Below are 21,262 nucleotides of genomic sequence, written 5' to 3'. Positions count from 1 at the left end.
CCCCCCATCTCCCCCCGACATCAGTCCGTCCCGCTTCCAGCTGCTGCAGCCGCGCCTTCACCGCCTCGGCATCCAGCCGCCCCCTGCTCCGGCCAGGCATGGCGACCCCGACCCAGGCCACCACAGAGGGTGAGCGTTGCCTGGGGAGAGGGCGTAGGGGGGCTCCGGGGTCTTAGAGCTTAGGAGAGAGGATCTGGGGAGATTCCAGTACTGGAAAGGGGGGGAGTGGGGAAGGAGATGTCCGTTCCTCCCATGGGCGGAGGCCCCTGCAGTGCACCCCTTGGCGCCCCTCCGGGCCTCTTGGACACCCCCTCCTGGTGGTGTCGTTCCTGTGCGGGACCCCGCGGTTGGAGAGCTGCAGTCCCGGGAGAAAGGATGCTCGGACCGGTAGCTATGGCAACCGGGTGGCTGGTCCTGCACAGCGGTGGTAGTGGATGGGAAGAGATGCGCTTCCAGGGTGGGAGCGGGTGGGTCTGTGGCCACAGAGGTTCTCGTAGATTTCAGGGCCCCTGGGGGGGGGGGGTAAGGAGAGGGGGTCCATATCTCTCTTTTTTGCAGCGCTGGCTCCTATGGTTGGTGTTGAAATCCCTGATGAGCAGGTTCAGCGAGAAGCGGGGAGAAACAGGGAAGACAGGGAGAAGGAGAGCTGGGGGAAATGAGAGAGAGAGATGGAGAGAGACAGAAAGCGAGAGGGAGACAGAGAGGGATCTAGAAAGAGACTGAGAGAGCCTGAGAAAGATAGAGAGAGACTAAGAGAGACAGGAGACCCAGAGTCAGAGACACAAAGAGAGACCCAGAGAGAAAGACAGACAGATGTGAGACCCAGAGAGATTCAGAGAGTGAGGCGGGGAGGCAGCGAGCAACAGACAGAGATGCAGAGAAGGAGAGAGAGAAAATGAGAGACTGAGAGACAGAAAGACTGAAGCGAGTATGGAGAGGGAGGCACCGGGAAAGACACAGACGAGGAGAGAGAGGTGGACACAGTGCCAATGAGGAGTGGAGAGAGGGAAGGGCAGCACGGGGCGCGGCCAAGCCACTGCAGTGAGCCCCCTGGGCAGGAATGGGGGACGGGACCCTCCTTTCCACCCAACATCCGGAGTGTCCTCTGGTCTGGAGGTGCACTTGGGTCTGCACACAGATGCCCTTTCCCCCCCATCCAGCCACATGGCAATGTCCATTTCACTCCCATTAACCCAGTTACACACCCGTTCCACACTCGCTGCCCCCTTCCCTGTGCCTGCTTCTGCAGAGGAGCAAGGGGAAGAATGCTTTAATGGGGGAGGGGGGCACGGAGAGGGCTTCCAGCACTGAGAGCAGGGCCAGGGGAGAGACCAGCAGTGCTGAGTATCCCCTGGCGGTGAAGGGAACCCCAATTCCGCTCCAGTCTTTCCTTCCCTGCCCCCTTTTTTGCTGGGCGGGGGCTGCTGCACTGAGCCATATCTGCAGAATTCGAAGCAGGGCGGGGGGGGGGGGGGCTGCAGAGGCTGGAAGCCACCCTAGGGAGAGGGGGCAGGGCTGAGCCAGCAGGCCTGGCGGGAGCCCAGAGCTTCTTTTCGCAGAGATGGTGGTTAGCAGGATCGATGGCAGCAGACAGGCAGAGTGGGAGGACAGATACCCCCCCACACACACCTTTTCCCCAGTCACAGCAAGAGAGGGGACCGCAGGTCTTGGGAAAGCCGGGGGAGGAAAAGCATGCTGTGTGTTGCAAACTCCTTAAGGAAACTAATTAATAATTGTTGGGGGAAGAAGGTGAAGGCTCCTCCCACCCTGTCAGTGAGCAGGAGGGAGAGCCGGGGGCAAACAGAAAGGGGGTGTGGGGGCATGACTGGGCCTGGGTCCCCATCGCTGAGAAGGACCCCTGGCTTGGCCTGAAGCCAGCCCTGCAGGGGCAAGAATGGGAGGTACAAAGGGAGCAGGGGGAGTCAACATTGGCCCCAGAGTTAGAAACCCAACCCCCAAGCCCCACATAGGACCCCACCCAGCCTGGGGTGCCCAGACCCATCACCTCTCCTCACCTCTTGAGATGCCCCAGTTGCCATAGCAACCGCCTCCTTCCTGATGTCTCCCTGGCAACTGGCCAGGAGTAGTGCACATTCCTTCTCCTGCCTCCTGGCTCTACCCTAACCCAGCATTGCCCTGAAGACCCACATTGCCAGGGCAGCAGGGGCCAGAAGAGGGACTTCTGCATGGGGCACAGAGCACCTAGGGAGGAACCGAAGAGGATTCGGGGACAGGTGCTCCCCCAGTGGGCTCCTGATGGTTTGGGGAGGTGGGGAGTGTGGAAAGGCAGGAGGCAAAGGCAGGATATCTCACTGGTCCACCTCTGATGCAGCCTCCTGCAGCCCAGCAGGGGCTCACATTCATTCATTCATTCATTCGTTGGTTCTTTCATTCATTCTAAAAAACTTATTTGAAAGACTTGTATAAAAGCCAGGATTAACAACAGAGATGAGTTAAGCAAATTTTCTCCCCATCTGGTGGGGGAGCTAAGACAGAGCACAGATGACTCTAAAACATGTCTCCCCATCAGGAGCTTTGGAGTGCCACCTTCACGATTTCTGCCCTGTCCAAATGTTCCCCACACTGCTATTTATTCGATTAACTTTTTAAAAACTTAATTAGCTTTATTTTATATCATCACCACAAGTGGAAAATCAGGATTTGTTGCCTTAAATTGAAGGCAGGTATAAAAATGATCTTAAAGATGTGGCACCAGCGTCCCTCTTTCGTGGAATGAGGATGCAGATGGCACCTGTACCAGGGGGCTGCTGCAAACAGGAAGTGTGTTAATATCTGTAACGTGCTGAGAAGAGAGGCTGTGGGTGCCATCAAATGCGGGTTAGATAAATAAATAAAGAGATAGCCTAATAATGTCACAAAATTCTACCTGGATATTGTTGCTGCTGAAGACCCTAGGCCCAGGGCCTGTTCTCTCTTGGGTAAAGGGGAGATTAACAAGGGCTGAAAGGTGTTAAAGACACAGCAACACCCACCTAAGACTTTCTCTTTGAAGCCTGGACAGAGGACTGAGGAGGGCGACCTTCCACATTGCCTGACTCAGTGCTGTTCAGGGTCTGGCCCAGGGCCACCTGCATTGGTCACTTTAGGCTCCAGGCTGCCGTGGTAACAAATAGTACCCACCATCCCAGCAGCTTCTGATAACCAAAGTTTACTTCTCACTTACACTATATGTCCATCTCAGGTCGACCGGGGGTCTCTCCTTACCAAAAAAAACAGGAGCAGCCACCATCGTGAACATTCGTGTCACTAGGCTCAAGGCAAAAGAGAGCTCTTGCATGAGCACTGAAATGCTCCAGCCTGGAAGTGACAATGACACTTCCACTCACAGTTCACGGGCCAGAATTAGTCACATGCCACCCCCCATCCTTCCCCAAGCCTGGACTGAGGAAGGACACTAATGACCACATCTGGCACCGCCCTGGCACGCCTGGTCCCCACCCCTAGGATGCTTTGCAGAATTCTGCTCGAGACCAGGCAGAATGTACTAAGGGCTCAGGGGAATTAGGGAGCCATCAGGATGGGCTTCTTGAATGGGAAGGCTGTTCTGAGCCCTCCTGAGGATGGTGTGGGACAGGGAGGTAGGAGATAGGGAAATGCAAATCCACAGACACACATGCATTCTATCCGCACATCAACATTTATGAAGTCAGGGCCAGTCTTCTAATGATGGGTACGTTCCATCTGGGCCAGTTACATACATAGTCACGCAGATACACACACACTGGGCAAGCTATTAGGAAATCAATTTTGAATCTTAAAATCCATGGTGTCTTAGAAGTAAGTTATATAGGATATATTATAAGATAGGGCATATTATAGGACAGCTCCCCTGTCCTGGATCTGGTGGCAGGAGCAAGTGGCTGAGAGCGGTAGGCACAGTGCCTGCCTTTCTCAGATGACTGGGAAGTTTTAGGGGGTGTTCAGGGGAAGCTGATACCCTCAGCAGTCCACCAGAGGGGTTGGAGTCCGTTAACCCCCAGCACCAGATGCAAATGGGAGTGTGTATATGTTTTTCAGAAAATGAGTCCATAGCTTGCATCAGACCTCCACAGTGGGCTAGGATCAGGACTGCCATGGTACAGTTGGGTAGGTTGTGCACTGCAGAAGGGAAGATACCAACTAGTGGAATGAGTGGGGACTAGAATCCAGCCTATGCTCCACTCTTTATGCCTTGTGTCCTGCTATGAGGCTATATCATCCAGAGTAATGGGTCTCTTTATCTGATTTCTACACAGAAACCATTGAGCTGGTGGCCCCATCTGGATTCTCAAAAATGTTAAGAAACCCAGTATTGAAATATTTTTTCCCTCTCTCTCTTTCTTTGCCTTCCTTCCCACAGCTCCTCAGGAACCTGACCCATTTTACTATGGTGAGTGGAGGATTCTGTGATGAGGGCACCCTGGGGCTGGAGGGAGGGGTGGCTCCAGATCCCTGCGGGTCACTGCTGCAGTGGCCTCAGCTATGGCTACATGGTACATGCCAGGCCACTGGCCATGTGACCATGTGGATGCCGTTCATATCAACTGGGCTCATGGAGGGCAGGATCAGCCTTGGGGGGTTACCCTCTCTGGCCCCCTTCAGGCTTCACCAGGACCCTGGGCTGGTGCATCAGAGAAGCAAACAACCCCGAGGCCAGCTGCCTGGATTGAATCCTGGCTTATTCACTCACTAGCTGTGTGGCCCTGAGCAAGCAATGTTGCCTCTCTGGACCCTTCTGTAAATAAGAGATAGTGATAGTTCCCACCTATGGGGACTGTGGGAAAGATTTGTGGCCATCCTTGGCTCCCCAGCCAGAGGAGCCACGCCCACATCTAGCCTTAGAGGAAGGTTACATACATGTCTAGGGGCGAAGACTCCAGGGGAGGGTAGAGGGTAGAGAGACCAGGGGGAGCACCGCTGTCCAAGCTCATGCTCTCCATCTTCACACTAGCCCCCTGGAGGAGCCTCCAGCACGGCCTGCAGCATCCCTGAATTATGGGGCCCTGGCTGGGCAGCCTGGAAGCCAGACCGAGGCCCCGGAGCGGTGGGGGGGGGTGAGGTGCCACCCCCACCTTGATGTCCCCATTATCTTCCCCAGACTATGACACTGTGCAGACTGTGGGCATGACTCTGGCTACCATATTGTTCCTGCTGGGCATTCTCATTGTTATCAGTAAGTGTGACCCTCTCCTGGCCTCCAGAGCCCCTCAGAGGGCCACCTCCGGTCCCCGGGCTCCTACAGCTCTTCTGCTGGCCCCTGTCCAGACCCCTCTGTCCTGTCTCCTTGCTCTCTCTGTCTCCTAACAGGCAAGAAGGTGAAGTGCAGGAAGGCCGACTCCAGGTCTGAGAGGTCTGGCAGCAGCGGGGAGAGTGGGGTGAGGGTGGGAGCACCCTGGGGCTCCGGGGCCCCCATGTGAGAAGGGGCCCGTGCCTGCCCTGTGTCCCCATGAAGCCGCGGCTATGGAGCCTCTTTATGCTTCTCTCTCTCTATTTGCCTCCACAGCCCGACCTGCAAATCCTGTAAGTCAGAGCTGCCCTCCTCAGGTGAGGGTGAGGAGGGTGTGGCTCCGGGAGGACGGGGGAGCAAGGAGGGGTCGCACAGGGTGTCCCCAAGAACGGGAAATTCAGTAGGAGCTGAGACCCCGCAGATCAGAGATGTTCAACCGTGGAGTCAGTAGGAACTGAAATGTCCCAGAGAAACGGGAATGTCCCCTGAGCTTCCCGGAAACCAGCACACAAGCCTGTCACAGCGGGGGGGGGGGCAGTGCCCAGAGGAGGGGCCACCGCCTGTGCGGAGAGGGCTGTGGGGACAGCATCTCTGCAGTCAGAGTGGGGCAGAGCTGAGCACGGGGGACGCGGGAGGGCGGAGCGCTTCCCAGACTTGATCCTTCCGTGGGAAGATCTAGGAGGAAATGATGGAGAGGAAGGAGGGAAGGAGGGGAGGAGGGGAGGAAGAAGAGAATAACTGTATCAAAATAAGAAAAGGAGAAATGTATAGACCACAGATTTTAAAAACTGATGTTGGAAAAGAGAGAACATGGGACATAAGGAGGATGAGGATGGGAAGACGGAAAGTGTGTACGGGAAAGGGGAAAGGGATGAACAGTGAAGAGCATGTAAGAGGAGGTGAAGGGTGCAGGAGGGGAGTGTAGGAGAGGGTAGAGGATGAGGGCATGGAGGTGTTAGAGGGGTGGACAGTGGAGGAGGATGCAGTGTGGGAGGGGCGGGGCATAGAGGGGCTGGGGGGAGGGGGTTGGGGTGTAGAGGAGCGGGCTGGGGTGTAGGAGGGTGGGGTGCAGAGGAGGTTGGGGCATAGAAGACGATAGGGCGTAGGGGATTGGGGTGTAGAAGGGGTTGGGGTGTAGAAGGGGGTGGGGCATAGAGGGGGTGGGGTGTACAGGGGTGGGGCTTAGGGGGTGGGGTTTAGAGGGAGTGGGTGTAGAGGTGGTGGGGTGTAGAAGGGGTGGGGTGTGGGGAGTGGAGGGGGTGGGGTGTAGAGGGGGGGAGGGTGTAGGAGGGGAGAGTGGGTGAGGCGCGTGAAGGTGTGAGGGAAGCTACATGCATGTAGCTGAAAGATCGTGACTCCTTGGGGGTGTAAATTTTAATTATGTAAAAATATCTCGACCTGTTTTTAGTGGAACTGCGTCCTTTCCAGGCACTTCTGAAAAATCAGAGATGGGAGTCTCTCTGCCTCTTATAAAGATCTCATAACTAAAAGAATGGGCCTTGGGGTACTCAGTATTTGGGGAACTGGGTGTGGAATTTCACGTGTTTTGTTTTATGTTCTTTTAATCAGATTTAAAAACATTAACGGGCCACTTTGTAGATGATGGGGGGGGTTGGCCCTGGCACCTGGGGCACAGTTTAAGAATGTGAACAGGATTCTGACCCCGTGGAGTGATGGTCCCGAGTGGGCGGGAAACAGGAGAATTCCTGTTGTATCTAAATGTTCAGGAGACAGGGTGTTGGAAAGGAGTAGGGTGTAGGCGGACATTCGGGGCCTAGGAGGGGGATGGAGACTCGCTTTCTGTCAGGGGGCCGCCCCAGAAAAGGCCAAGCTGGCCCGGGTCTTCAGCCTCCTCAGGGGTTGTTCCCCTCCATGCCAGTGTCCTGCTGGGCAGGACAACAGCCACACGGGTTCGCTACACGGACCAGACATTAGGCTGTGCGGAGGCTAGAGACCTCCCCAGTGCTAGCTCAAGGATGACTGTCCCTGGGGGCCTGGCTTCCCTGGAGGGTGGAGGGCCCACCGGCTGTGGGGGGGGCTGCTTCCACCCCTGCGGTAGCTGACCCAGGCTCCCTGGTTCTCTCTCTCTCACCCCAGCCCCTGGAGGTGGCGGCGTGTAAAACCGCCCCCGGGCTCCTCCACTGCTGTCCCTGCCTGAGCGCGGCAGCCTGACGGCCGGGTGGAGGCGGTGGGGACCCCAGCCCTGCGCCAGGGAGCGCTCCCCCGAATGAGCCGCCCCCCCCACCCCAAGGCTGGAGCCGCTGCACCCCGCTGCCCCTCCTCAGGCCTTGGCAACGACGATTCCCCAAGAGCCCGTCTGCATCCCAGATCCAGGGACTCAGGCCTCCAGCTCCCGGGGTCCAGGAGTCCCCCCCAGCCCCCCGAACCCCCCTGTCCTGCTCCCCTGCTCCTCCTTGTCTCCCCTCCGAAGATCCAGTCCCCTGCACCCTCGGTGTCCACGTCTTGAGCTTAATAAATGGGCATTCGGTTTTTTCCCCTGTTCTGTCTGTGTGCTCTCATCTGTGGGGACAAGTGGGGGAGGGGCAGAGCTGGACCTGGGGAGCTCTCTCCGCGTCCCCAGAGTCGCCCCCCTTCTCCTTCCCCTCCCCCCTCTCTCGGAGCCCCTCGAGTTTCCCTCTCCTCCCTCAACGCCCCCCTCCCCACGGTCCCTTCCCTTCTCTTCCTCCAGCGACCCCGGAGTGGACCCCTCCCCTTCCTCCCCCCGCCCGCCGCCCAAGGAGCCCCACCCAGCCCGGACCTCCGGGCCCAGCTCCCCACGCCCACCTCCCCCAGGCCGCGTGGGTGGACGCCGCCGCCCCGCCTCTCCCCCCGTCCCCCCATCGCCCTCGGCGTCTGCCACTCCTGCTCCCACCCCGGCTCTGAAGCCAGGAAACCCAAGAGGAAATGACTGAGCCTGTCTTGGTCCCCGCCCGCCGCGCTCCCCTGGCCACACCCTCCGCCTGGACGCAGCCACCTCGCTGCCCTCTCTCCACGAGGCTGCGGCCCGGGACCCCGGCTCTGACGTGAGTCTCTGCTCCGTCCCCTCCCTCCGCCTCCCCTCCGCCTGGCCGGCGCAGGTGGGTCGAGGGCGCAGCTTCTGGGTGCCCTTCGCCCCCCATTCATGCTCGCTTCTCCCCGCCCGCTCGTCGGTGCCACCCTGGGCTGCACTCTCCCTCCTGCCTCCGTCTCCTCAGCTCTCCTCCTGCCCTCTGCGACCAGTGCCTCCCAGATCTGCCCAGTATCCTGTTCTGTTGTCCCTGCAGCGAGGCCCCTCACACCGACTCACTTTTTCCTCTGCGATCAGGAGCACATTACTCACTCTTCCTCTTTCCCCTCCTTGCTGACTGCTCGCTGTCGGGACAGCCCCAGAGGGAGGGGCGAGGCCCCCGATCTACTCCTGTGCCCCAGACCCCTCCCGGCCCCTGTGTGGTCGGTCCCCGGGATAAGCGCTGAGGAGTAGGGTGGCCCTGGGTGGCTGCTGCTGGAAGCTGTTTGATCTTATGCTTGTTTTCTCTGGGGACCTGCAGAGGGAAGAAGGTGGTGGTGGCTGGGGACCCCCACTTCAGAGATCTGCCCTCACAGCCAGCTGTCAGCCCTGGTGGGGTTCTTGAAGCCAGAGGAGCCTGCTCAGGGTAGGGCTGGGGGCTTCAGGATCCCTGGGGGCTGTCTGGGCCTACCCCTCTGACTGCACGGCTGACCGCCCCTCCGCTTGCCCCGTAGATGTCGCCCTCTGGTCGCCTGTGTTTCCTCACTATCATCAGCCTGATTCTCCCCACCAGAGGTAAGGCCCAGCCCTTGTCTCCACCTGCCCCAGAGCCTGCAGCCCCCCCTTGAGGGTGGCTGGTGAGTCTGGATGCTCTGACCTGTATCCTCACCCCCCCCCCGTTGACCTGGCACCAGAAAGTGGGGGTCCCCATGAGGGAGCCGGGCTTACACCCTCTTTGGACACTTCAGACCTGGGTGGCTGCTTCCAGCGAGTCTGGCCAGGGCCAGTCCTGCTGAGCATCCTCCGTTTCACTGCCAAGAAGAACTCACCCAATTTGATTTGGCGGGGAGATCGGTGTCGGTATTCTACTGGGCAGCCAGGAACGCCGGGCTCCCCGCAAAGCAGCTCCCTGGCTCGCCAGGTGACACGCGATTAGGCAGAGGGGCTGAGCTGGGGCCTGTCCGAGAGCTGGAGACATCTCCGTGCCTGGGACGTGCTTCCTGAAGGCAGGACCTGTGGAGCATGTCAGGTGCCTTCTCCGTGGCAGGTGCTCTGCGGGCCAGCTCTACTCTATTATACATATTGTCACGCCCATTTTACAGATAAGAAACCTGAGACTCAGCAAAGGGAAGTGCCCTGAGCCACAGGCGAGTGAGGGGAGGGCCTGGGGTTACAACCATCCCGCCTGCCCCTGGGCTCCTGCTCTGCTGAAGCTGCCCCGCTTCTGTCTGATAGAATGATGTTCACATATCCCTCCAGTCCTTCTCCAGGGCTTCAGTGAGCAGCTGCTCTGTGCCAGACCTCACTCTCTGCGCTGGGGAAACAGCAGTGAATAGAACAGGAGCCCACGTTCTAGCTGGGAGACAGACAGTAAACAATCCCCCGGTAAATTATATAGGATGCCAGGAGGTGATGAACGAATGGAGAAAACTCGAGGCGAGCGATGAGGTTGTTTAAATAGGGTGGTCGGGGTGACGCCCGAGGAGGTGACACTTGGGCAGACATCAGAAGGAGAGGAGAGAATGAGCCGAGCAGGCGTCTGGGTCAGGGCTGTCTGGTGAGCGTGAGAACAGCAGGCCGGGTGGCTGGTGGGGGTGAAGAGGGTGGGAAGAGAGGAGGTCAGAGAGGGGACAGGGAACCCGATGGAGGAGGCACTTAGGGGCCGAGTGAGGACTTTGGCTTTCACCAGGAGCAAGGTGGAGCCAGAGGGGGCTCTGAGCCAGGGGGGCCCCGACCTGACTCGAGTTCACAGGCTCCCTCTGGCCGCGTGGACGGAGCGGACTGCAGGGGTCGGGGACGGGAGCAGGGAGACAGGGAGGAGGCTGCTGTGATGGTCCAGGAGGCAGAGGCTGGAGGCTGGAGGCTGGGCCACGGTGGGTCAGTGGCTATATCCAACGCTGACTGCATGTTAAGCAGTGGCGGAGACCCTTCCCCCCTCCATCTCACTTCACTCTCTCTACGGCCACGGGAAGTAGATTCAACTATTATGCCCACTTTGCAGATGAGGCAGCTGAGGCTCAGAGAGGAACCTTCACTTGCTCCAGGTCACACAGCAAGGAAGTTATTGGGAGCAAAAGTTGAGATCAGGGCCCTGGCTGACTTAAGCGTCCACAGCGTGGGCAGGGAGAGGCGGCTGGAGGAAGGGTGCCAGGGTGTTAGCATTTCTTAAAACACTTCCAGGATCATGGATTGATACTGCCAAAGCTGATCAATCAAACATCTGTCTGCTTTTCCCAGCAGACAGGACCTCCTGAGTTACCCCCCAGGCTTTTGGAAGGGAGGGTGGGGGGTGGGATGTTGGTGAGAGAAGGGGGACCAGAGGCTCCTCCCTGACTTCTCATCCTTGACTTCCCAGGGCAGACATCGACGGAGGCCACATCCACTTCTGTAGCAGACCCAACTGCTGTGACTGTTCATACCTTGACTCAAACCCCAGGTGAGGAGAGAGGGCCAGGTCTGTCAAGATCCTGTCCTTGCAAATAACAACAGCAACAAAAATCTCAACCTTGGGCCAAAAGGAATTTTTGGATTTGTGTAACTGAAAAGCCCAGGGATAGATCTTCAGGCATGGCTTGATCTAGGTGCTCAAACGAGGCTATCAGAAACCTGTCTCCATCTCTTGGATCTGTTTTCTCAGCGTTGGCTTCATTCTCAGGCAGATTCTCCTCTTATGGGGCCAAGATGGCCCCTAGAGACCTGGGGCTTCCATCCTACCTGCTAAGAATCCAGAGGAAAGAGAATTTTCCCTTCCCCAATCCAGCAAATTTCCCAGAACTGAGTGTCATTGACCTGGCTCGGTCACATGCCCGCCCGTGAGCTAATCATTGTGGCCACAGGCGCAGGAAGCTGACTGGCCAGACCTGGGTCTCATGTTCAAGCCCCAACAGGGCTGATGCCAGGCCCGCTGGTGAAAGTGGAACAAATTTCGGGGAAAGGTGGTTCCCCAAAGGGAGCCTCTTACCAGAGGCGGGAGGATGCTGAGCAGGGGGTGGACGTCTGTGGGAGGGGAGGGCCTGAGCTGGGGAAGATGCTGGCATCACATTTGGGCAGTCAGCGAAATGGCTGGATTAATGACATCATTTCCATGACACCAAAATTGAGTTGCTGTGGAAAACCCTCTGCTTCTCCATCCACGGACCTTCCCACATCTTCCCTCTCTTCTCTCCCCGTTTCCGGACTCCAGACACAGTCCACCCGGACCTGCAGCCCACCCCTCAGACCTCAGCCCTGCCGGCTGCTGGTGAGTGGGGCAGGGGTGGGGGGTGGGGAGGTGGGCCTGGGACAGACACTGCTCCTTCCCTTCCTCTGATGCTCTGCGTCCTTGCTCACCCATTCCAGCCCCACGGGTTCACTTTGTCGGGGGGCAGCCAGCCAACTCCATTCACCTCTTTAAAAAGAAACCTTTTGACGTCGTGAAAAAATAACATGCATATAGGAAAGATGTACATACATGTGCATCTTAACAAATTACTCTAAATTGAACCCTGTGTAACCACCACCCAGGTCAAGGAATAGAGCTTTGCAGACTCTCCGGAAACTCCTCGTGTGCCAACCCCGTTCGTTTCTTCCTTTAATCTCTTTATCCTTTTCCTTTTTTGAATTTTCAAATTATTATTGAACTTTTTCTGGAGTATAACATACTTCAAAAAATGCTCCCCAATTTTTCCATTAATATTTAATGATACAGTGGTACGTAAACACATTCTCCTTGGAAATAATAAGAATATCATAGAAGAGACGTACTCCTTTTGTCCATTGCCCGCCCTTGCTCTCTCTCCCGTCTCTGAGAGGCCCCACTGTTAGCCCTGCATCACGGCAGTCCCCCAGTGACCCTGTGTCATGTGTGTGTTTCCTGGAGAAGATGTACTGCTTGGGAGGTGTGTTTGTGTGAGCTCAGGGATATTATATGATAGTTCTTCTGCAACTTGCTTTTTTCCCCCCTGCAATAATATTCTGGAAGCTCTTCCCACATTCCTGTGTAGACACCGATCTTGCTCTTTTTCACTGCTGCATGGTATTCCACAGTGTGCCTGTGCACAGATGATGAGCATCTTGGTCGCTTCCAGTTTTCTCTGCTACACACAGCACCACAATGAGCAACCCTGTTCCCTCCTCCTTGAGCAAACCCTAGAAGCACTTATTCTAAATAAGTTCTAAATATCTTACCCGTGTTCACTCACTCAGTCCTCGCCCAGACCCTTGGAGGTAGAAACGACCATTATCGCCACTTTACAGATGAGGACATGGAGGCTCAGAGTAACTGGCTCAGAGCGTCACAGCAAGTCGGTGACACAGCTGGGATTGGGGTCCAGGAATCTGGCTCTGGGGCCCTGCTCGTGCCCACATACACTGAGGCAAAGGGCACCAACACTGAAATTTGTTGTAGAAGCCACTTGGGAAGTGGCCGCTCCGATCTGCCCTCCACCAGCCGTGTGTGACAGAGGCCCCCGTCCCAGCCCAGCTACGCTTGGTGCATGAACGTCTCTGATTTTCGCCAGCCTGAAGGGGGAGAGGGCCCCTGGCTGTCCTATGGATCCGCTGTCCCTGACTCACTCGTTTCTCGCTCTCCCCGCCTTGCTCTTCTTACCCCAGTAGAAACAACCCCGAACAAGCCGGAGAAGGAGACCCAGACGCAGCGACTGACGGGAACAGAGGCACTTCTGACAACGGATCCGGGGATGGACAGGAGCCGCACGGAAGGTAGAGCCCGGGACTGGAACGGCACCACACAAGTTTTGTTCAATTCTCTGTCTGGGTCAGCGTTTCCCCAGTGCGTTTCTCAGAGAGCCCACTCGGGGAATTGTTAATACATTTTCAGAAACATTTTTTTGGTTTGCGGTCAAAGGTACTTGGGAAACTCTGAGTTAAAGTTAAACTCGTTTCTTTCTGGTGGGACTTTGCGGAGTCTTAATAAAGCTTATTTGCAGCAGGCGTCCCCAAGAGGAGCATCTAGTTTGCAGCATTTCCCAAGCCTGACAGACTCAGGACCCTCTTTTGTTCAGATTCTTTCATGGGTCTGGTGCTGGGAAGTGTGGCTGTGGGTGTTTCCTTTGTGTGTGTCTTATGTTAGAGCAGGAGCTTTCCAGTTGCAAAATACAGACCACCCAGCTAGAAGAAAGATTTATTGGCTGTATACAATCTATAAAGTCCAGAGATAGCCAGTTTCAGGCACAGCTGGATCAAGGAGCTCGAGCACTGTCATCATGACTGAGTGCCCCCTGTCTCAGCTCTGCTGTCTTCGTTCTCAGGGGCTTTTCCCATCTTGATGACAAAGATGCTCCCATAGTTCTAAGTTTAGGTCACAACTCGGCAGCTAGAGAACATCTCTTTCTCATTATCTCCAGCTCAAGGCCTAGAATTGTCTCTCATTGGCCTAGTTGGGGTCACATGCCCATGTCTGACCAATGGGAGCCTGGGAGAGGGACGGCTGGGATTGGTCAGGCCTGAGTCTTGTGCCCCACCCTGGGCTGGAGAATGGGGTCAGCCCTGTCTGAACCTCTAAGACCCAGAGCCAGGGGAGAGGTGGTTCCCCCAGGACATGTGAGTTAACGTTACCAGAGGCGTGGGGAAGGGGTGGGGCCTGGATGAAGGCAGCAGGTGGCCTCTAGTTGTGTGTGATGACCTGTATTTGAGGGGCAGCCCCCACTGGAAAGTACCGTGGTTTGGGCCACTCCCAGGCTGCGGTGCGTGCACAGCTGTGCAGCCTGGGCACTGCACAAGAGCACCACCTCTAGGGCTGCACCATTCTCCTGGTAGAGTTGTAGAATTCCAGCGATGGCGGTAAAACATCGCATTCTGAGAGTGTGTGTTAAAACCACTTTACGACAGGTGGAAATAAAGTGTCTTGGGAAAGGAGCTTTTCTGTTTTGCACACAATTGTGCTCTGAGGGGCAGGGGTTCGCGGCTGTGTCCCCACTTCCCAGTTGAGAGAACACCCCCACGCCCCCCCGATCACTCACTCCGAGCCCTTGCTGCCCTGAGTCACTCTGTGCTAGTCCGCAGTCCTGGTCACACCTGACAGACGTTCAGCAGGGCCGAGGGCTCAGGGAGCCAGTGGGAAGGGCAGTGCGGAGCCTCGGGGTGGCCCGGAGCCTGAGCACGGGGCCCCAGAGCCTCTCTCCTTGCCTCGTCTTTGCTTCTCTTGTGCTAGGGCTTGTCTTCTGCCTGGTGAGGAAGTGGCCCCGTCATCTGCCAGCTCTGAGCTGCACCCCATTTCCACTCAGAATCCCTGCTCGTGGGGCCGGCCCGGTGGTGTAGTGGTCAAGTTCGCACGCTCCGCTTTTGCAGCCCAGGGTTCTCAGCTTCGGATCCTGGGCACAGGCTGATGCACTGCTTGTCAGGCCATGCTGTGGCGGCGTCCCAGATACAAAGTAGAGGAGGATGGGCACAGATGTTAGCTCAGGGCCAGTCTTCCTCAGCAAAAAGAGGATTGGCGACAGATGTTAGCTCAGGGTTGATCTTCCTCACCAAAAAAAAAAAAATCCCTGCTTGGAATTAGAAAGGTCCCAGGGAAGGGCGACAGTGGGTCAGATGCTCCCCCTTGTGGCTGGGTTACAAGAGGAGAAGGGAACTGAGGCCCAGAGAGGTTACTGGGCTGGCCCTAGGCCACACAGCCCAAAGAGGCAGAGCCGGAATGTGAGCCCAGGCTCTCTGGCGCCGGGCGGCCTGAGCCCACCCCCCGCTGGGGCTGTCCTCTACATTCTCTGTGGCCTCCCAGCCTTTGTCCCTGCTGTTGATCTTGTTTGTACCTTCCTCGGGGCCAGGTTTCCTCATAATCCTGGGCTCTCAGTTCATATTTAGGGGGCAAGGCGCTGAGACTGGCCTGGGGGGCTCGGGGTCTGTGGGGCGGCTCCTCTGCCTGCTGGCTTCGCACTGGGGCATCAGTCAGGGGCGACCACTGCACTGGGACCTTCTCAGTGCCAGAGGGCAGGGCTTTTCTCGGGGCACTGATTTTCTTAAAGACAGGAACACTCTGGCATCTTTGGCCTGGGAGCAGAGGCGATACTCAAAGTGCTTTGTAACAAGCATCTCCAGGCTTTGTAACAGGGCCAGGTCCCAGAGGCCTCCTGCCCAGCTGTGACAGATGTTACCCGTTACTTCCTGGATGACGGGGGGTCCAGGAGGCCCTAGGAGAGGGGCCACGGGCTCCTCGGGGATGGGACAGCTGGTCTTAACCAGGGGGTGCAGGCTTATCTCAGTATTTCCCTGCCCGCCGTTGCTTGCTGCCTCTGGGGTGGCAGCGGGGGCACACTTGTGCCCTGAGTGTGTAGGCAAGGGAGAGGGGGTTCTCCCCGATCCAGAAGTTCAGAGGTGTCCCCTATTTCCTTCCACGGCTCTCTCCTGCCCTCCACCAGCTTCCAGCCACTCCACCAATCCCACTGAAAGCACCACAACCTCCAAGAGGCGATCCCCACGCAAAGATGTGAAGAAGGACCCCGCCCCCAGGCCGGCTGGTCAGTAACCCCTCCCCGGACTGCAGACAGGCTCTCTCCCGCCGCTGTATTTCTGGCTCCTGGAATACTGCCCACACAGAGTTATCCTCCATAAACGTGACTTCAAGGCTGGCGGCGGGTGGGCCCTGCGTAGACACGCCATAAATGCCTGGATAATGAAGGCTGCGTGCAGCACCCCTCAAACTCGGTGGTTTAAAATGACAACCATTTACTTAGCTTACCAGTCTACAATTTGGGCTTTTCGTCTGGGCTCAGCTGGGTGCTTCTCTGGGTCTCCACTGGGCTGACTCGGGCATCTGAGATCAGCCGGGGGTCTGCAGGGGGCTTCTAGGGGCACCTGGATCCTTCCCTTGGGGTCTGATTTTCCGCTTCCTGCCCAGCCAACCCCAGTGGACAGATGGGAATCATATGCCCACGGGTCACACAGAGCATTCATTCATTCATCCAAAAAGTATTCATTGAGCACCTACTGTGTGCCAGGCAGTGTTCTAGGTGCCAGGGACACAGCAGCGAGCAAGACAGACCAACATCTCCTCTCACGGAGCAGACATTCTAGTACGGGGAGAGAGACGATAAATAAGAGTCGTAATCACTATATATCAGGTGGTTTTAAGTTGCCGTCGAGAAAAACGAAGCAGGGTTAGAGTGAGAGAATGAATGAGGAGTGTTTTCTGTAAAGGGCCAGGGGGCGTCACTAAGAAGGAGTCCGGGGGGCTGTGTCCAGGCTGAGGGAGCAGCCAGTGCAAAGGCCCTGAGGTGAGAAGGGGTCTGGCACAGTCACCAGCAGGGCAGCCGGTGGGGCTGGAGCACACGAGTAAGGGGGACAATGGGGAGGTGACGTTGAGAGGTGACGGGAGCCACACTGTGGGCCACGTGAAGACTTTGGGTTTGTTCTAAGTGTCCCAAGGCTGAGACCCAAGTGTCCCCTCTCCCTGACTCTGCTGTTCCCTGACTCACTCTGCAAACCTGTGCTGAACGCCGCCTTGCTCCCTGTCTGCCCCCTCCAGGTTCCAGCGAGGACGACCCCTTCTCCTATGGTGAGTTACCCCTGGGGGAGGTGGGGGGAGGCGGGGCGCAGGCCTCGCTCACCATGCTCTCTGGTATCTCTGCAGACGAGGACACTCTCCGGAAACGGGGGCTGCTGGTCGCGGCCGTGCTGTTCATCACGGGCATCGTCATCCTCACCAGTGAGAATGGGGGCGGGCAGGCGGGGGAGACGGGCACTGGGGGAGGAGGCCCCTGCTGGCTCTGCCTGACGGGGGCGCTCTTCAAGGCTCTGGGCAAGGTTGTTCTAAAGGAGGCGTACCCGTCGGCAGCACAGCCCTACAGACCGGCCCAGAATTCAGCGGCTTAAATGACAACCACTTAGCTCTCAATTCTGTGATCTGGGAATGCAGGCTGGGCTCAGCCGGGGCCTCTGCTGGCTGCGGCTGGATTTCCTCATGCACTGAGGTCAGCGCAGCTCAGCGGGAGCTCTTTGTGTGGGCACTTGGTTCTCGGCCTGGCCTCGTGGTCTTATCCTCCGGAGGCTAGCCCGGGCTTCTTCACCTGGTGGGGGCAGGGTAAGGCGATGGTGTGGCCCCCCAGGACTAGCAGCAGTGACGGGCTGTGATCAGCCCAGCCCGAAGGGTGAAGGGAGGTATCAGCTGAGCCAGGGCCTGCTGAGAGATGGAACCGTGGGAGGGGAGAGGTTTCCAGCCACCGCCTCATAGAAGCCCACCCGGAGGGCGCGGGGTGGGGGGAGACACCTACACCTCCCTCTCCTCCTGCCCGCCCCTGCTGCAGGGCCTCCCGCCAGAGCTCAAGGAGAGGGCGGCCGGGGGTGCCGCCTCTCAGGTCAGCCTCCCACAGCCCAGCGTCTCGCGCAGGGAAAAGAGCAGAGGGAGAATACCAAGCAGACAAACTAATTTTTTAAAAAGTTTTTTAAATGCTGCAGAGTAAATAAAACAGGAGGGCCACCAGTTTGCAAGCTCTCCGTTAAACTGTATAACCTACGCCAAGTTTCATTACCTCTCTCGTCCGACTTTCCCATCAGGAAAATGGGCACAGCCATATCTTTTTTGCCTTAAGGTGGGAGGCAGAACACCAATACAGTCATGCACCGTGTATCGACGTTTCAGTCGACGACAGGCCACATATACCATGGTGGTCCCGTCAGATTAGAACCATAGAGCCTAGGTGTGCAGTAGGCTGTACCACCTAGGTTTGTGTGAGTCACTCTGTGATGTTCACACAGTGACGAAATCGCCTAACGACACATTTCTCAGAAGGTAACCCTGTCGTTAAGCGGCGCAGGACTGTACTATTAAAAAGAGATTGGTAGCTCGTGTCTGATCCACCCTGAATCCGGGGGCTGAAGCAATGTCGCCTCAGTGGTTCGACGTGTGTTTGTTGATCCTGACTCTGTGCCCGGCCCTACTCTCTCCCTGTGGGAAAATTGAGGCTCAGAGAGTTGAGGAGTTTGCCCAAGGTCACACAGCACATAAGAATCCAGGAAGGACTGGCCCTGGGTCTGTGTAAGGGCAGAGCCTGAACGTTAGCTCTAGGGCCATAAATGGTTCCCATGACAAACATCTGTGGGCACCTGCTCCGTGCTCGACCCGGGCTGTGGCGCTGGGGGCACGGCCCTGGTCCCCACCCTCGGGGAGCTCACGTGGTGCGGGCTGACGAGCATTTACCTAAATGCCTCACTGAGCAGAGTGGGTGCCCAGAGGGATAATTACCGTGAGGAGAATAAAGCGGATGGCAAGACTGAGGACGGAGAGAGTCTCCCTCTAGAGAGGTACAATCAGAACTGGTTCCTGACAGTGAGGAAGGTGATCAGAAAACTGGGGACAGGGCGCCCCAGGTTCCAACCCCGGAGGCGAGAATGATCTGAGCATGTTGCAGTAAACGGGGGAAGAGGCCAGGTGGCTGGGCAGTGTGAGCCGGGAGGGGAGTGGAAGGATGCAAGGCCAGAGGGCCGGGGGCGGGGGAGGCAAAGAGGCAGCCGGGAGACGTAGGGTGCTGTTGTCTGAAGTCCCCTTTGTCTTCTAAGAACCCCCCTCCTTCACTTTGGTCCTGCCCCGTGGCCTCTCTGCTGTCCCTTAAGCCCACCTGTCTGGCTCCTACCTCAGGGCCTTTGCACTGGCTCTTCCCTCTGCCTGGAACTCCTTTCCTCCAGATGTCCACATGGCTCCCCCTTCACCTTCAGGTCTTTGCTCAGATGTCACCTCCTCAGTGAGGCCCCTCTGGTCATCGCCATGAGGATGCCCCCAGCTCCCGGACCTCCCTGCCTCCTTTCTGGCTTTATTTTTCTCTATAGTGTGCATCACCGTCTGACTTATCGCCATCCGTACTTGGCTTAGTTATTTTTCTCATAGTCAGTCTTCCCCGCCAGAAAGCCGGCTCTCCTAGGGCTGGGATTTTATTCCTTCTCATTCCTGGCTATATCCCCAGGGCCCAGATCAGGGCCTGGCCCACAGCAGGCGCATAATAAGGATTTGCTGAACGGATGAATGACCACGAGCTAGGATGAGCTCTCACAGGGCTCCTCTGTGTGGGGGTTCCTCCCTTGGGGCCCTCGCTCTGGCTCTTCTCTGTCCGCCTCTCATCTCTTGCTCAGAGTTGCCCTGAGGGGCAGGGTTGACGGGCTGGTCCTCGGGCACCCAGAGCGCACACAGTCATCCATACTGTTCCAACTCGTGACCGAAACCTTTCCTTCGCCCACAGGCGGCAAGTGCAGGCAGTTGCCCCGATTATGCCGGAATTACGACAGGTGAGTCCATCGGAAGTGGGGCCGACGACCCGATGGGCACCGAGACTGAGCCCCACCGGCCCCCTCCTCCCTGCAGAGCCGACTGAGTAGTCAGTAAAGCCCAGCCCGAGAGGGAAGATGTGGATGGAGCCAGAGCCGGGGCCCACGGCCCAGGCCCCCTCTCCTCCCCACCCTGCCTGCCCTGAAGTCGGCTGGCCCCCCGGGCAGCGCCCCCCGAGTTGTCCATTCTGTTCAGACAACGAATAAAGCACTGTGGTCCTGCCCCTGGTCTCGGGTCATTCGTGAGTGGGGAGAGGATGAAGGTGCAGGGGCTGGGACGGTCCCTGGAGGAGTAAAGCAAGGGGTCCAGACTCCAAGCCAGGGCGGGGGGACAGTGAACAAAGCCAGTGTGTGTGAGGTGGGAGGGTGGGGGGCAGCTGGGAGGGACTGTGGCCACTGAGGGGCTCAGCGCTGGATTCTGCGCATGGCTGTCTGAGACCCCCGGCCCGGTCCCTGCACGGAGCCTGGTGTCAAGGCCAGCTCACCCGTGACATTGGTCATAGCCTTGGTCACTGGGAGCACAAATGGAGGTCCCAGGCCCATGGTGGACCCCTCTGCTTCACACTCGGGCCCCTCCAGCACTGCGAGGGGCCTCACACACATGAGTGTGGACACCCCAGCCTGCTCATCCAAGCTCCATCCACAGCCCCAACCCACAAATGCCCGTCTCTAGGCTACTCTTTGTTTCGGGATGTGCCCACCAGGAAGGCCACGCCGGCCCTGGAGTGGCTCAGAGCAGTTGGGGCGGGCACTTCCAGGGTCCCGGGGTCCCAGAGCATGGTCGAGAAGGGGTGCAGGCTCCGGTGGGCACTTCCTGAAGGTCCTTGGGCTCTGCAGCCCGTGGGGAGGAGCTCCCCCAGGTTGGGCAGGAGCAGGCCTCCGAAGCGCAAGGCCTGGGGCCGGGGCCACCACCCAGGTCTGAGAGTCGTCTTCTGAAGGAAAGAGACAAGGCCTGTTCACAGGTGGTTGCATAACGATATTTCACAAACTTCAGGTCACAGCCTCTTCATGGTTACGAAATCAGTTTAGTGGGCCATGAGCAGCACAAAAACAGAAAAACAAGTAATAAAAGAGAAAAGAAAATATGAGAGTATATCACAAGTAATATGACTCTCTCTATACCCTCCTCTCAATTTTTGCCACATTTTCATCCTACTTTTAGTCACATTTTTAGGAGATCAACTCCCTTTTTAACTGAAATAAATTTACTTTAAAAGGCACAATCATATATGGAAAACCAGTGCTGCTTCATATAAATAGAAGATAGCCAGAAAGATAAACCCAATGAAAACAAACACATACATTGTATGAGGTATATATTGTATTTGTTTTGTAATATGTATTGTATGTGATATACATATTATATACAGGAGAGATACTAAAAATATTTTTTGATTGGTACCCACCACCTACTAATCAGAACAGATTTCTAACCAATCAGGAGGGAATATCATTCATATATATATTATATATTATATATATTCATATATAATGTATTATATCTATTAAATTGAATCATATGAAATTGTCACTATTCACATTTTTTGACCTGTAAACATAACAATTTTATAGGGCTCAAT

General features: G+C 56.8%; 2 protein-coding genes across 4 annotated transcripts; both read left to right on the top strand.

The window, feature by feature from the left end:
* Window positions 1-36: 36 nt before the first annotated feature.
* Window positions 37-5,430, top strand: FXYD7 (FXYD domain containing ion transport regulator 7). The gene is made up of 4 exons (XM_058530943.1): window positions 37-129; window positions 4,361-4,390; window positions 5,099-5,173; window positions 5,308-5,430. The coding sequence occupies exons 1-4, from the start codon at window positions 99-101 to the stop codon at window positions 5,415-5,417; spliced, it is 246 nt and encodes an 81-aa protein (XP_058386926.1). The 5' UTR covers window positions 37-98; the 3' UTR covers window positions 5,418-5,430.
* A 2,677-nt stretch (window positions 5,431-8,107) lies between these two features.
* On the top strand, window positions 8,108-19,906 carry FXYD5 (FXYD domain containing ion transport regulator 5). Of its 3 annotated transcripts, XM_058530921.1 has the most exons (10): window positions 8,111-8,250; window positions 8,755-8,859; window positions 8,948-9,008; window positions 10,789-10,869; window positions 11,617-11,673; window positions 13,026-13,133; window positions 15,788-15,886; window positions 16,894-16,923; window positions 16,999-17,073; window positions 19,598-19,906. In XM_058530921.1, exons 3-10 carry the CDS (start codon window positions 8,948-8,950, stop codon window positions 19,645-19,647), a joined length of 561 nt encoding a protein of 186 aa, XP_058386904.1. In that variant the 5' UTR covers window positions 8,111-8,250; window positions 8,755-8,859; the 3' UTR covers window positions 19,648-19,906. The 3 variants fall into 3 exon arrangements, with proteins under 3 accessions (XP_058386905.1, XP_058386904.1, XP_058386903.1); XM_058530922.1 differs by lacking the exon at window positions 8,755-8,859 and having other exon boundaries at window positions 8,108-8,250; window positions 13,029-13,133; XM_058530920.1 differs by lacking the exon at window positions 8,755-8,859 and having other exon boundaries at window positions 8,119-8,250.
* Window positions 19,907-21,262: the final 1,356 nt, after the last annotated feature.

Source organism: Diceros bicornis, chromosome 34 (genome assembly GCF_020826845.1).
Source record: "Diceros bicornis minor isolate mBicDic1 chromosome 34, mDicBic1.mat.cur, whole genome shotgun sequence".
Classification (NCBI taxonomy): domain Eukaryota; kingdom Metazoa; phylum Chordata; class Mammalia; order Perissodactyla; family Rhinocerotidae; genus Diceros; species Diceros bicornis.
Note: the sequence above shows the minus strand (reverse complement) of the source record. Positions and strands in the feature narration are given on the sequence as shown.

Coding starts and splice junctions, on each gene's coding strand:
- FXYD7 (XM_058530943.1), top strand. CDS start 99: ATGGCGACCCCGACCCAGGCCACCACAGAGG. Junction 4,391..5,098: donor ACCTGACCCATTTTACTATG/GTGAGTGGAGGA, acceptor TATCTTCCCCAG/ACTATGACACTGTGCAGACT. Junction 5,174..5,307: donor GGGCATTCTCATTGTTATCA/GTAAGTGTGACC, acceptor GTCTCCTAACAG/GCAAGAAGGTGAAGTGCAGG.
- FXYD5 (XM_058530921.1), top strand. CDS start 8,948: ATGTCGCCCTCTGGTCGCCTGTGTTTCCTCACTATCATCAGCCTGATT. Junction 9,009..10,788: donor CCTGATTCTCCCCACCAGAG/GTAAGGCCCAGC, acceptor TTGACTTCCCAG/GGCAGACATCGACGGAGGCC. Junction 15,887..16,893: donor CCCCGCCCCCAGGCCGGCTG/GTCAGTAACCCC, acceptor TGCCCCCTCCAG/GTTCCAGCGAGGACGACCCC.